The sequence below is a fragment of the Bos grunniens genome, chromosome 5 (assembly GCF_055505025.1).
Source record: "Bos grunniens cultivar Pamir isolate PY7600 chromosome 5, Bosgru_T2T1.0, whole genome shotgun sequence".
Classification (NCBI taxonomy): domain Eukaryota; kingdom Metazoa; phylum Chordata; class Mammalia; order Artiodactyla; family Bovidae; genus Bos; species Bos grunniens.
Genome location: NC_141169.1, coordinates 114,121,863 through 114,136,523, shown reverse-complemented (window position 1 = coordinate 114,136,523; position 14,661 = coordinate 114,121,863). Strand labels below are relative to the sequence as shown.

The 14,661-nt window shown below is 48.0% G+C and overlaps 2 protein-coding genes, 1 long non-coding RNA gene and 2 other non-coding genes across 9 annotated transcripts in view; 2 read left to right on the top strand and 3 right to left on the bottom strand.

The window, feature by feature from the left end:
• Positions 1-41: 41 nt before the first annotated feature.
• On the top strand, positions 42-1,482 carry LOC147373163 (uncharacterized). The gene is made up of 2 exons (XR_015164579.1): positions 42-580; positions 1,197-1,482. It is a non-coding gene; the product is annotated as an uncharacterized LOC147373163 (long non-coding RNA).
• On the bottom strand, positions 593-1,096 carry LOC147373165 (large ribosomal subunit protein uL16-like). Its single transcript, XM_086403075.1, has one exon. It carries the CDS (start codon positions 1,079-1,081, stop codon positions 671-673), a length of 411 nt encoding a protein of 136 aa, XP_086259201.1. The 5' UTR covers positions 1,082-1,096; the 3' UTR covers positions 593-670.
• The window catches only part of MEI1 (meiotic double-stranded break formation protein 1), a 58,833-nt gene continuing 44,764 nt past the window's right edge, over positions 593-14,661 (bottom strand). For 2 of the 5 annotated variants that reach the window (XM_086403065.1, XM_086403067.1), the window contains 9 exons: positions 14,193-14,303; positions 13,749-13,909; positions 11,462-11,543; positions 11,093-11,268; positions 6,700-6,781; positions 5,821-5,927; positions 3,375-3,503; positions 3,063-3,175; positions 593-2,265 (listed from right to left, as the gene is read on the bottom strand). In XM_086403065.1, the coding sequence (XP_086259191.1) occupies positions 2,220-2,265; positions 3,063-3,175; positions 3,375-3,503; positions 5,821-5,927; positions 6,700-6,781; positions 11,093-11,268; positions 11,462-11,543; positions 13,749-13,909; positions 14,193-14,303 (1,007 nt within the window). In that variant the 3' untranslated portion in view covers positions 593-2,219. Of the gene's footprint in view, positions 2,266-3,062; positions 3,176-3,374; positions 3,504-5,820; positions 5,928-6,699; positions 6,782-9,130; positions 9,385-11,092; positions 11,269-11,461; positions 11,544-13,748; positions 13,910-14,192; positions 14,304-14,661 lie in introns of those variants that run through there. The other 3 variants (XM_086403066.1, XM_086403068.1, XM_086403069.1) reach the window with 3 other exon arrangements.
• On the bottom strand, positions 1,032-1,166 carry LOC147373164 (small nucleolar RNA SNORA70). The gene has a single exon (XR_015164959.1). It is a non-coding gene; the product is annotated as a small nucleolar RNA SNORA70 (small nucleolar RNA).
• On the top strand, positions 6,031-6,137 carry LOC147373162 (U6 spliceosomal RNA). Its single transcript, XR_015164952.1, has one exon. It is a non-coding gene; the product is annotated as a U6 spliceosomal RNA (small nuclear RNA).

Here is a 14,661-nt window from a genome sequence, read left to right as displayed (position 1 = left end):
TAGGCGGAGGCATCTGCCCGGCCTGAGGTCCGTGGGATTCCGGTCCCGCCCACCTTGCCGGTCTGCTAGCGCATTTGTAGCGTGTTAAGGTCGGTTTGGAGAAAATAGCCTGAAAGGGCGCATCAGCACACTGACGCCGTGATCCCTGCCGGACGGTCTTCCTAGCGCCCTCCCTGAAACTGTTTTGTCAGCTGAGTGTTTTTCAAACTGTATTTGTCAAAATCAGTTTAGTGGGTCGGGACTAACCCCTTTTTCTAAGTAATGTGCAATGCAGAGCTGGGACATCCCCTACTCGCCGCTTCGATCCACGAAATTCTAAACCAAGCTCGTTGGGTTCTTCCCTGGTCTATGATTTTGTACAGCATCAGTATAGACAGACCCGAGGAGAGCTCCGAAACCGTGTACAACCCGGTATCCTTGTCTTTTGAAGTAAAACGCTGACTCTAGCGTTAATGATTGGGAAAGGTGAAGATGTAGAAACAAAGAATAGCTGTTGGACTAGGGAACTGGTAACAGTTTAGACTATAATTCTGCCACATAGCAGAATCACCCAACTCTCAGTTCCCTGGAAGATATAAAGGTCTGACCCACATTTCTTTTTTTTTTTTTTTTTTTGACAGGAAATAGCATTTATTGGTGAGCATGATTAAGGAGGGGACAGCACTGATGCTCATGAGTGCAGGGCCCGCCATTTGTCCAGGGGACCATGATTAGGGATGTATTTGACCCCACAGCCGTCTGAGATGAGTCGCTTTTCTGCCACCATGTTCTCAAATTCATCCGCGTTGAACTTGGTAAATCCCCACTTCTTAGAGATGTGGATCTTCTGGCGGCCAGGGAACTTGAACTTGGCCCGGCGGAGGGCTTCAATCACATGTTCCTTGTTCTGCAGCTTGGTGCGGATGGACATTATGACCTGGCCAATGTGGACCCTGGCCACTGTGCCCTGGGGCTTTCCAAAGGCACCGCGCATACCTGTCTGGAGTCTAGATTGGGAAACAGCAGGCCAGTCATGAATGCCCACTAGAAGGAGTTGTCTCCAAGGTCCCTTAGGGCAACCTGTACAGGCAACAGGTTGCATACACTACCAAGGAGGCTGCTATCTGCAGCCATTGCACACTGGGCCCCCATGGGGAAAAGAGCACAGTTGGCTTAATTGGCTGCGACTGACCCACATTTCTAAATTGTTTTTACAGGAAGCAGACCACCCCAGCCCCACCCTACCCCACCAAATGAAAACTGCTGCCCACAAGAACCATAGGCCGTTGACTAGCTGAAACCAGAAAATTGATACTTGAAACTTCATCTTGATGCCAACCGATCTGAGAACTGTCCGTGGATCATGCCCCACCCCTTGAAGACTATAAAATTCCTCACTAGCCCCCTCCAGGGTGAATCACACAGTCTTGAGGGCGTTAGCCCAGTGTGGCCCCTTTTGCCTGGCAAAGCAATAAAAGCTACCCTTTTCTACTTCACCCAAAACTCTGTCTCCAAGTTTCTATTACTATTTGGCACTGATGAACAGTGGCTGAGTTTCCACGAGAGCCCTAGTGGACAGTCGGTAAGGGAGCTGACACTCTGGGTGAGCTGAGCGCAGAACAGGAGTGGGAAGTTGTGGAGAGCAGACATTGGAAGAACTGGGTGCACAATTACACGCTCCAAGGAGATCCAGGAGTGAAAGGCACACAGGGGACCTGCTTCAGCCAGGAAGGAGATGAACTGGAACAGCTCTTTAGTTAGGAAGGCTGAGAAAGTTCTGACCTGTTCACTTTCCTTGCCTGGATATTGTACCTCTCTCCACTTTGACTTGAGGTAAAGCAGCAGATAAACTGATCCCAGAGCACCTGGATCACAGCAGCACCAAACATGTGGCCTCTCTCTGCCTCTCCTGCCCCAAAGATAGCCTGACTGATGTCTTCAACTGAGGCGACCAGCTGGTGTAACCAGAACAAGTCCGCCCCCTCTCCCTGAGGAGGCCACCCATCCTGGCTGAGGAACCAGCTGGAGGGAGCCCAGGTAAGTGCCAAGTGACATGTTTTTGGAGAGCCCACACAGGCATCTGAGTGTTTCACTTTATTTCCTGATTCTGTTCCAGTGACGGAGTAAATGGCCCCAGATGAACGGCTGCAGTTGTCACCCATTTCCCCCAAACCACTGTGCCCTGACTTTGTCTTCTCCGGGTCTCAGTTCTCTCTGCTTCTAGGCATCTGGCCGGAGGGTCAGTCTCTGATGTGGGACAGGGATACAGACACCTCTCCCAGGCAGCTGACAACAATCATGAGAGGAGAACAGCAAGGAGGTGGGGCCAACCATGGGAGAACCATGCTTCTTGGGCCCAAAAGGGCAAAAATAGACAAGAGCAGAGGTGCTCCTGAGAATGATGGGATGGACTCTAAATTTGGGACCTGAATACCTGAGCTCAGTAGTCACTATACATCAAGGAGGGAACTGTTCCATGGAAAGGGGAAGGAGAGTCATGAAGAGGCACCCCCACCCCCACCCCACGCACCTCCAGACCAAGTGTCTCTGGAGCATTGAAGCAAACCCTCAGAGGGTGGGTGACCACTGCCACGGCCCCTGGCTTTCTCAGGGACCTGCCAGTCACCCAGCACCCTCCCCCATGTCACACTCAGGGCAGCATCTGTGCCAACTGGGCTTAGGCAACTTTCTCCAAAGCTCCTAGGGAAGGGGTAACTCCCTCTGAGTTTGGTGATAAGACTTTGGAGATGGTAAAATCTGGGGTCAAATCCTGATGCTATCAGTGTGGATCCGGGCATGTCATTTAACCTCTCTGATCTAAGTTACTACTGCATTAACACCCCTAGCTATCGTGAGGATTCAATACAGTGCATGTAACATGACTGGTCCTTGGTAGGAACTTAACAAACAGAACAAGTCATTGTCACTGCTCCCACTGTTAATTATTCTCACTGACCCTTACTTGCCTTAAAAGGACAGGGCTGTAGACAGGGTACCTCTCTACTCGGAAGCATGATGCCGTGGCCTCCCATAGCCTGGGTGACCATGTACAGGCCAAAGCTCCAAGATGCAAGAAAGGATACAGCATGTCCTGTAGGGGTGGCTGGGCCAGGGAGGCTCTGGGGGAAAGACTCTCCAAGGAGGCCTGCAGGGTCTGGGCCATGCTGTGGTCAGTCAAGAGGCCCATGCTCTGGACCTGGAGAAAAAAGAGGGTAACAAAGACAGGCTTTCTCAGTGCCCACTCCACACAGGCCCTTTCTGCCCTCCACCCCCTGCACTCCTGACCTCCCATTGGCTATTATGGTTAGAGCTCCCCCTTCCCACCCTGCCCCAAGAGAAGATGGTATAGAGAGTTTGGCATCCCAGTGGCTAAATGGCATCCCCTCCCCACTCACCTGCAGGAAGAAGCCATGCAGTGCCTGGAGTGTGGAGCCAGGGAGGGTAGAGAGGTCGGTCGAAGCTGCGCCTTGCAGAACATGACCCACCTCCTGGGAGAGGATGCTACTGCTCCGGAACCGCACAAACTGGGCCAGGGAGAGAAGCCAAGCATGCAGTGACTCGGCATCTCCTCCATTCACAAACATTTCCTGTGTCCCTGCCATGCCCAGCACTGGGCTGGGGACACAGATTTGAAACGCACGGAACTGTGCCTTCAAGGAGCTCAGCACTGGTACGCACAGGTGGGGTTGTCTTGGGACAGTGAAGTCAGGAGGACTGCGAGTCACTGAGAGCTGGCCCTGAGGGCCCCACAGCCCTGCCTCTCACACTGGACTGCGTGTGGTCACCCCCGCCCGCCACCCTGTGCTTGTGTACCTGCTGCTCTCACCTCCGTGCCCGCTATACTTTCCCTTCTCCTTATCAATTAATCCTTCAAGGTTCGGGCAAAATGTTACCTTCACTACTGAGTGGTTTCTTAATTTTATTAAAGATATATAGGCATTAACTCTCCCTCCCTATGCTAAAGCCTTTGAGTGCGTGGATCACAACTAGCTGTGGAAAATTCTTAAAGAGACGGGAATACCAGATCACCTTAACCTGCCTCCTGAGAAATCTATATGCAGGTCAGGAAGCAACAGTTAGAACCAGACATGGAACAACAGAATGGTTCTAAATTGGGAAAGGAGTACATCAAGGCTGTATATTGTCACCCTGCTTATTTAACTTATATACAGAGTACATCATGAGAAATGCCAGGCTGGGTGAAGCACAAGCTGGAATCAAGATTGCCAGGAGAAATATCAATAACCTCAGATATGCAGATGACAACACCCTTATGGCAGAAAGCGAAGAGGAACAAAAGAGCCTCTTAATGAAAGTGAAAGAGGAGAGTAAAAAAGCTGGTTTAAAATCCAACATTCAAAAAACTAAGATCATGGCATCCGGTCCCATCACTTCATGGCAAATAGATGAGGAAACAATGGAAACAGTGACAGACTTTATTTTCTTGGTCTCCAAAATCACTGCAGATGGTGACTGCAGCCATGAAATTAAAAGATGCTTGCTCCTTCGAAGAAAAGCTATGGCCAACCTAGATAGCATATTCAAAAGCAGAGACATTACTTTGCCAACAAAGGTCTGTCTAAGCTCTGGTTTTTTCAGTAGTCATATATGGATGTGAGAGTTGGACCATAAAGGTTGAGCGCCAAAGAATGATGATTTTGATCTGTGGTGTTGGAGAAGACTCTTGAGAGTCCCTTGGACTGCAAGGAGATCCAAACTAGTGCATCCTAAAGGAAATCAATCCTGAATATTCATTGGAAAGGACTTATACTGAAGGTGAAGCTCCAGTACTTTGGCCATCTGATATGAAGAACTGACTCACTGGAAAAGACCCTGATGCTGGGAAAGATTGAAGGCGGGAGGAGAAGGGGACAACAGAGGACAAGATGGTTGGATGGCATCACTGACTCAATGGACATGAGTTTGAGCAAGCTCTGGGAGATGGTGAAGAACTGGGAAGACTGGCATACTGCTGTCCATGGGGTAGCAAAGAGTCGGGCACAACTGAGTGACTGAACAACAACAGGTATTAACTGTCCCTCCCAGCTCTGACAGAAACAATTACTCTTTTATTGGGACTTCCCTGTTGGCTCAGTGGTAAGAATCTGCCTGCCAATGCAGGGGACACAGGTTCGATCACTGGTCTGGGAAGAGTCCACATGCCACGGAGCAACTAAGCCTGTGTGCCACAACTCCTGAGCCACCACTCTAGAGCCCCCGAGGTGCAACTGTTGAAGCCTGTGTGCCTAGAGCCTGTGCTGTCCTCTGCAACGAGAAGTCACCGCCATGAGAAGCCCATGCACTACAAGGAAGAGTAGCCCCGCTCGCTGCAACTAGAATAAGCCCACGTGCAGCAATGAAGACCCAGCGCAACAGCAACAACAAATTTACTTTTCTCTGGGTTCCCACACCAACCATTGAGTTATTCATTGATCTGTTTCACTATCATTCACAGGCTCACTGCCTTATTGTTTATTCAGTAGATATCCACTGTGTTCTAGGCACTTAGCATTATCTTCTAGTCTTCCATTAATAACATCATATTTTAGGTCTTAGTTTCTTGTCTATCTCCTTCTCTAGACTGAGGGACCCTTAAGAAAGAACAGTTGGCTCACTGACATCTTTGGTAGCTAGCACAGGATCTGGCATGTGGTGGGCAGGCTCTGGTCAATGTTTCATTAGTGACTCAATAAGAAAGAATGCCCAGGTCTTCTGGGCTGAGATGTGGGCATTTAGAGGAATTCTCTAAGCAGGTTTCTTGTAGGGTGAAGGCCCCCCAGCCCCTCTACCTTCTTGGAGGATGACATTCTTCAGACCACAAGACATCCATTCTACACTTACCAGGGTCATAAGTCTCAAGATTTCAGGTTTGAGGAAGGAATTCTCTCCAGCTTCCAAGAGAGTAAACATCAAAAACCGATTCCAGGGCTGGCAGGCCACATGGAGGGCTATAGGAAACACCAGTCACCGTGTTGTTAATGCTGCTTTTCCAAAGACTGTGGAACACTGATAAAGAAAACTCTCCTACTGGCTCAAAAATGGGTTGCTCCTGTGCTCGCTTCGGCAGCACATATACTAAAATTGGAACGATACAGAGAAGATTAGCATGGCCCCTGCGCAAGGATGACACACAAATTCATGAAGCGTTCCATATTTTTTTTGATATTTGGCAAAACTAATACAATTATGTAAAGTTTAAAAATAAAATAAAATTAACCCTTCCTTAAAAAAAAAAAAAAAAATGGGCTGCTCCACTAGAGGCAAGGCATTGGACAAGCTGACTCCAGGGGTTTCTTTTTTTCCTGGGTTTCTATGCAACCATGCTGCCTGGCACAGGGAGACCATATATCCCATTATATATGGGAGGAGCTCTGCCATGCAAGAGCTATGTGGGGAAAGTTGCTTGACATCCCTGAACCTGTGTCCTCATCTGTATGATGGACATAGCAGTGCCCTTGCAGTATTTTTAAAAAGAATTAAACAAGATGAATGTGAATCACGGAGCTCCCTGGTGGCCTGGTGGTTAGGATTCTGGGCTTTCACTGCCATGACTCAGGTTCAATCCCTGGTTGGGGAATTGACATCTCGCAAGCCAAAAAAAATGAAGAGTGTGAATCACAGAACAGGGAATGGGAGTTTGGGGTGGGAGGGTGTCACGGCAGGTGCTGGCTCCCTCCAACCGCCCCCATGGGAACATCAGAGAAGGGGGAGGGTTTGTACCAACGTCTGGGCTCCGGGCATGCACATAGTCAAGCAAGGCCTCCAGGCAGCCAACACAGGCGTGGGACAACAGAGGGTCCTTCTGCAAAGAAACAACAAAACCCGAAGACATACACATCAGATTTCGCTGCCAACCAAGAAAAAACATTTGGTTTTCAAAACAACTGGATTTCAGATTGGGGATGTGGCTCTGTAGAAAATCAAGACGTTTGTTGGTTTCACCTCTCACTCACACACACATCACAGTGTGTATACTGATGATTTACCAACGTTTGACAGACTGTTTTGTTAAAGAAAAGAGTGGGCCCTGGGGCCCCTCAAGCAATTCACAAATTACAGATGCTGTAAGAGCCCTGCAGTTTATCTAAGTCAGCGCTGGTAGGTTTTTTCTTAAAGCAGAACCTTTTACCAAACAAAATTTTATGCTCTAATAAGCACATGAAAAGACCTTATTATCACTAGTCATTAAGGAAATGCAAATTAAAATCACCTTGAGATAACACCACATGCTCACCAATAGCTAATTGTGACTGACAATAAATACTAAGTATTAGCAAAAATGTGAAGCAACTAGAATTCTTGTGCACCCCTGATGGGAAGGCGAAATGGTGCAGCCGCTTTGGAAAATAGTTTGATGGTTTCTTATAGACATACACTTACCATATGTTGTAGGCAGAATTTTAAGATGGTCCCATGACCTTTGCTCCCAGATGTGACTCCTGGGATTAGGTTACATTATATGGCAAAAGGGAGATTGTTTGTGTTGGTCCAATCTGATCACACCAGTTCTCTAAAAGCAGAGTTTTCTTTTTTATTTTCTTTTCTTTTTTCTTTTTTATTTTTAAACTTTACAATATTGTATTAGTTTTGCCAAATATCGAAATGAATCCGCCACAGGTATACCCATGTTCCCCATCCGGAACCCTCCTCCCTCCCCCCCCCACCCTCCCTCTGGGTCGTCCCAGTGCACCAGCCCCAAGCATCCAGTATCGTGCATCGAACCTGGACTGGCGACTCGTTTCATACATGATATTATACATGTTTCAATGCTATCCTCCCAAATCTCCCCACCCTCTCCCTCTCCCACAGAGTCCATAAGACTGATCTATACGTCGGTGTCTCTTTTGCTGTCTCGTACACAGGGTTATTGTTACCATCTTTCTAAATTCCATATATATGTTTGTATACTGTATTGGTGTTTTTCTTTCTGGCTTGCTTCACTCTGTATAATAGGTTCCAGTTTCATCCATCTCATTAGAACTGATTCAAATGTATTCTTTTTAATGGCTGAGTAATACTCCATTGTGTATATGTACCATAGCTTTCTTATCCATTCATCTGCTGATGGGCATCTAGGTTGCTTCCATGTCTTGGCTATTATAAACAGTGCTGCGATGAACATTGGGGTACACGTGTCTCTTTCCCTTCTGGTTTCCTCAGTGTGTATGCCCAGCAGTGGGATTGCTGGATCATAAGGCAGTTCTATTTCTAGTTTTTTAAGGAATCTCCATACTGTTCTCCATAGGGGCTGTACTAGTTTGCATTCCCACCAACAGTGTAAGAGAGTTCCCTTTTCTCCACACCCTCTCCAGCATTTATTGCTTGTAGACTTTTGGATCGCAGCCATTCTGACTGGCGTGAAATGGTACCTCATAGTGGTTTTGATTTGCATTTCTCTGATAATGAGTGATGTTGAGCATCTTTTCATGTGTTTGTTAGCCATCTGTATGTCTTCTTTGGAGAAATGTCTCTTTAGTTCTTTGGCCCATTTTTTGATTGGGTCATTTATTTTTCTGGAGTTGAGCTGTAGGAGTTGCTTGTATATTTTTGAGATTAGTTGTTTGTCCGTTGCTTCATTTGCTATTATTTTCTCCCATTCTGAAGGCTGCCTTTTCACCTTGCTAATAGTTTCCTTTGTTGTGCAGAAGCTTTTAAGTTTAATTAGGTCCCATTTGTTTATTTTTGCTTTTATTTCCAATATTCTGGGAGGTGGGTAAAAGCAGAGTTTTCTTTGGCTAGTGGCAGAAGAACCAGAGAGACTGGAAGTGTGAGAAGGACTCAACATGCATTGGCTGGTTAGAGGATAGAGGGGCCATGTAAGACAGAATAGGGACAACCTTAAAGAGATGAAAGAGCACCCCCTACACCAAACTGAGAAAGAAGTGTTTCTTTCCTTGATCTCCCAGATAAGCACCCAGCCTGAGCAATAACTTGATTTCAGCCTTGTGAGACTCTTAAGTGAAGAACCTGGTTAAGCCCACCCAGACTTCCAACATAAAGAATTGTCAGATAACGAGTGCGTGCTGTGTTAAGCAATTACGTTTGTGGTATGTAGATACACAGCAACAGAAAACTAATATGTCATTTGACCCAGCAATCCCACTCCTAGGTATTTTACCCAAGAGAAGTAAAAATGGATATTCACACAAAGACTTGTACTTCAGTCTTTATTCATAACAACCAAAAGTCTGGAAGTCCCAAATAGGTATCAGTGGTGTAAGTCGCTCAGTCATGTCCAACTCTTTGTGGGCCCGTGGACTGCAGCCCGCTAGGCTCCTCCATCCATGGAATTTTCCAGGCAAGAATACTGAAGTAGGTTGCTATTTCCTTCTCCAGGGGATCTTCCCGACCCAGAGATCGAGCCCAGGTCGCCCACATTGCAGCCAGACTCTACCATATAAGCCACTAGGGAAGCAGTAGGTAAATGGATAAACAAATTGTGGTATAGCCACATATTAGGCCACTACTCACCAATATATAGAAATGAAGTACTGATACAACAGTATGAATGAATTTCAAAAGCATTAAGCTAAGTTGAAGCAGACAGACACACAAGGCAACATAATGTATGATTTCATTTACATGGAATTCTAGAAATGGTACAACTGTAGTGCCAGAAAGCAGATCAGTGTTTGCCCAGGGTCGGGGATGGGGAGGGGACTGATTACAGAGCAATACACGGGAGCTTTCTGTGGTGCTGGAAACCTATACCATGATTGTGGTGGTCTTCACAGAACTGTATAGATTTGTCAAAACTCATCTAATTACACTTAAATCAGTGAATTTTACTACATGTAAGTTATATCTCAATAAGACTGATTTTTTTTTAATGTAACACACCAACAAAAAAATCCTATGTTCTCCTCATGCTGTCCTGTGGAACACAGCAACCTGGAGGTTAAGTTATGAGGCAGATCTGGGTTTGAATACTTGCTTGGCTACTTACCATCTGCAGGATCCTGGCCAAGGTTACTTACTTTTGCTAAGTGGGGATAAAAAGATTCCTTGGGTTGCTAAAAGGGTTTGATGAGATATGGGTACAGAGTATCTAACGAGTGCTAAGCACTGAGTTAGCACAAAAAAGTGGTGAATATCTTAATGAAATGCATAACAGGGGATACATTCTCCCTAACAACCCCTAAGTCTAGGCCTTGTGTCCTTTCTCCTTCTCCAATCAAAATTTAACTCTTAACCAGTTAAGAGTTGGGCACTTCCAACTTTTTCCCAGGTACTCAATATTGGCCAGTTTTTGCTTGTCCAGGATCCATTCCTCCTTCTTCTGAGAACAATTTTATTTTGCAGAAACACTCCTCTCTTATGTTCAGTCCATGTGAGTTACGGAGAGCTGACCATATGCACCATCCTTCAGGAGAGGCACTGCTGCTAAGTCACTTCAGTCGTGTCCGACTCTGTGCAACCCCATAGACAGCAGCCCACCAGGCTCCCCCGTCCCTGGGATTCTCCAGGCAAGAACACTGGAGTGGGTTGCCATTTCCTTCTCCAATGCATGAGAGTGAAAACTGAAAGTGAAGTCGCTCAGTCGTGTCTGACCCTCAGCGACCCCGTGGACTGCAGCCCCCCAGGTTCCTCCGTCCATGGGATTTTCCAGGCAAGAGTACTGGAGTGGGGTGCCACTGCCTTCTCCACAGGACAGGCACAAGCCAGGCCAATCAGAGCACCCCATGTTTCAAGCAGAGTGACTAGCACATTACCAAGCCAGGCTCATGAGACTCAATTCTGGGGGCTACTGAGAAAGAGAAACTTTCTTTCTGCCAGAAGGATATAGGCCAAGAGCTGCTCTAGGTTATCCTGCCATCCCATGAGAAGAAAGCTGAGAGAAATGCAGAGCCAGGAGACAGAGAGATAGAGCTCTGATGACACTGTCTGAGCCTCTGGGATCCCAGATGTGCCTAAAGCCAGTTTTGGCCCCTGGACTTCTCAGTTATGAGACAATTTTGAGTTTTGTTTCTGTCACTGTAACTTTAAAACCAATCAATCTACTCTCCAGGCCTTGGTGGGAATACCAGGATCTTGACAGGCAGTTACCCCTTCCTGCCGTCATCCTGGGAGAAGCAGGCTCCACTGCCAGGGTCCCACTTGACAAGGGCCTTACCTGCACCAGGAGGTTCTGCAGTCCGATGACCAGGGACAGCACTTGTGATGTTCCCAGTGGAGCTAGGACAGTGTCCTCAGGGGCTGGCGGTGACTGGGCCCCTGAGGGCCGTAGGGCAACCAGGGCAGAGGAGAAGTTTTGTTGCAGGGCTGTCCGCAGGAAGCGTAAGATGGCAGCTGAAAGTAGGAAACTCCTTACACCCAGTTCCTGTCTCATTCCCCACCTCCCTGTGCCCAGCTCTGTTACAGGGGGAAGACCATGGAGATATAGTGCGGTGACCACAGGCTGGTCTCGGGGGCGGGGTGGTCCCATCTCAGGATCTAGGGGAAAGGTTTTTCTTCTCCCTGCTGGAGGCCCTGGGCCCCACACCTGACAGCAGTGCAGCCTTTTTCTTCGGGACGCTGAGGGCCTTCAGTACTTGGTCCAGTTCCACGGACAATGTCTGATGAACCTGGCAGAGCATGGGGTAAAGGCATAACCCCACTTTCTGGGAGCCTGGGGAGAAAATAACCTGCCACAATATCTCATACACATACCCAGAAGGACAGAAAAGGCCACATAGGGTCTTGTGAACCTCACCTGGATTTAGGAGCTTGAGGAGGAAAATCAAGCCCAGACCTGGAGAACTCTGCTTCTCCCAAATTTCCCCCATCCTCAGAAAGCATCTGCACCAGGGAGGAACTGATCCTGGCATTATCTGTAGGTCCATCTCTATCTCAGCCCACCATCCACCTAACTCAGACCTGGAGTCAGATGGCCCAGATTCAAAATCCTGGCTCTGCCACTTGCCACGGCTGTGGACAAGTCACTGCCCTGAACCTCTCTCAGCCTGTCTTACGTCCTTCACCTGTGAAACAGGAACAGTACCACCTGCTTTCACTCCTGCCAGAGCCATTGTGAAGAACAGCTGAGGATCAGCGCTGTGAATGAGCTCTTTGACGTCAAAGCAGTGACCAAACTGAGGGGTTAGTTTAGGCAACAGGCTCAAAGCTGTGAGTGTGCTCTGCTCTCCTAACCCAGAACATGAGCTGCCTTCAGGCAGCTTCTCCTCCACTTGGATCTATCACAGTTTTCCACAAAGCAATTCCTCAAAAATGCTTGGTGGCTGGTGGAATTGGAAGGTTCTAGGCAGAAGAACCAACTTGTATAAAGATATTGAGATGCCATACTAATCTGTTAGTAGAGGAAGCTGTGTGCAAGTTCTGTGCTATCTGCTCAATTTTTTGGTAAATCTAAAGCCGTCCAAAAAATAACAGCTACTAAAAATCAACCAGAATCAAACAAAACAAGGTATGGAGATGTGAAAGAGCACAGTGAACTGGGAAAAGAGCAAGCACGTGCTCTGAAGAGGAGGGCAGAATGACAGGAAGTAAGGCTGCAGAGGGGCCTAGTAGGAAGGGTCTCAGCAGCCACAAAGAGAACAGAAAGGTGCTGAAGGAGAGTGGCCAGAGGGCAAGAGTGGATAGACAGTGCCATGGGGATAGAGAGGCAGGGGGACGGAGAGGCTGGGGCCAGCAGATTGTCAACAGGCCACCTTGGTGGTGAGGATAAATGATCAGGCCTGAACGAGGGCAGAGGGGAGGACTTGGAGGAGAGGCAGTTAGGTGATTGGCTGGGTGTGAGCTGAGGGCCAGGGCAGAACTGATGACATGGTGCAGGCTTCCATCCAGGCAGGTGACTGCAGGGGCAGGGGTGGGCCCAACAGAGAAAAGCAGGAGAGGTTCCTATCCCAAGTTGACCCCACTGGAAACTACCTGAGGATCTGCTATACTGTAGATCTGCCAGTTTACTGAAAGTCTAGAAGCCAAAATTTTAAGACTCACTTCAATTCTATACCAGTGAGTGTTTGCCTGGCATTAGGTTGGCACAGAACTGGGCACAGTGAGGGTACCTCAAGGGCTAGGCAATGGTTTACGTCCACCAGGCGTAGCCAGCCTTAGGGTAAACACTCAAAAGTGGGGCAGCCCACAGAGGAGCCCATGCAGGGCACAAGGATGCCAAGGTCATACAAGGGGGAGGAGCTGAGAGGAAAGGAGGTGCTGTGGGTAAGTCCATGGCGCCGCCATTCCCTGCATCGCCTTCTCCAACAGTCACGTGACAGCTCCCATGTGTATGGCACGTCACAGCTTACCACCTACCACTTCAAGATCACGGGCTGGATTCTGCCTTCCCGTTCAGCTGGACAGTCCACTCCCTACACCCTGCAATGCGATACCTCACCACTCTTCAAATACATAAATCATGTCTTAAACTTGCACAGCTTCAGGCCTGTGCTTATCTCATTCTCTTTGCCTAGCATGCTCTTCCCTTTGCCTGGCACAAAATACTTACCTTTCAAGGCTTTGCTTAAAGATTACAACACAAGTTCCCCAAGTGTGGGGTGTTTACTGTATTCATTTTTTATTCCTCTGTTCCTAAAGTACTGCCTGGCATGTAGGTGATCCACGTGTGCTAAATGGATCAATGTAAATCAACCTGACAACAGCCTTGCATGTTACTTTCCTGTTTTGTAGGCAAGAAAACTGAAGCTCAAAGAGGTAAATACTTTACTAAGGTTACATAGGTAATAAGCCACAGAGCTGAGACCAGAACTCGGATCTTCATTGTTCCTTTGAGTGACACCCATGACCCAAAGCTACAGGGGTTAGAAACTAACCTGAAGACTGCCTTTGTGCTGCTGGGCAGAGAAGGAGGCAGTGAGCAGCCAGGCGGAGCAGAGGAGCCCGGTCCTGGGAGAGTCCTCCTCAGCCCAGGTCAGTGCCAGCATCTTCTCCAGAAGCTCTATCAGGGCCGTGCTGCTCAGAAGCACTGCAGCGGCTGCAGAGGGTTGGGAAGAGCAGGTAGTGCTCAATTAGTACCCAGAAGGTGCTCCACATATGCTCTGTGAATGAACAAAAGGGTCACCTGGGAGGCTCTAAGGGTCCGAGCTTCGTTTTGGAAGCAAAGGTTATCAGAACCAGAAAGGACCTTATGACCATCCGTTCCAGCCACACACACCTTTATTTTTTTTTTTTAAGATGGAAGAACAGGGCAGCAAGAGCCACAGGCACTGCCCAGCACCCTCCCTTCCTCTTCACTTTGCCAGCTCGGGCCCAAGTACCTCTTCTCTGACTACCCAGTGTGGTCTGGTGAAGGCTGCAGTACAGGAAGTTGAAGGAGGGCTGAAGGATATCCGAGTCAGTGGGGCTGCATGTCCCACACAGCTTGCTCACTGCAAGAGATCAGAGTCCTCGGGAGCCCCAGTGCTTAGCACTCACACTTCTTATAGCTAATGCCCCTCAACCGGCTAATTTCAGATGTCAGTCTTGGGGATCAAGAACAAACCAAGTGTCCCTGATGTTACTGCCAATGGAAAGAAGCAGTGACAAACCCAAAGACATGTTCACACTCTCCATCAGAACAAACATCAGGCAAGCACCCCCAGGTGCATGTACAAATAGACTGCACAAGTTTAGGAAGTCAAAAGGCAGCCTCTGACAGCACTTGTGCCAACCAGACTCCAGGTTGCAGAGTCTGCAGAGGTTATGTAGGCCAACTTGCCACCATCAGCAGAAAGACGATCAAGTCTC

Coding starts and splice junctions, on each gene's coding strand:
- LOC147373165 (XM_086403075.1), bottom strand. CDS start 1,081: ATGCAACCTGTTGCCTGTACAGGTTGCCCTAAGGGACCTTGGAGACAA.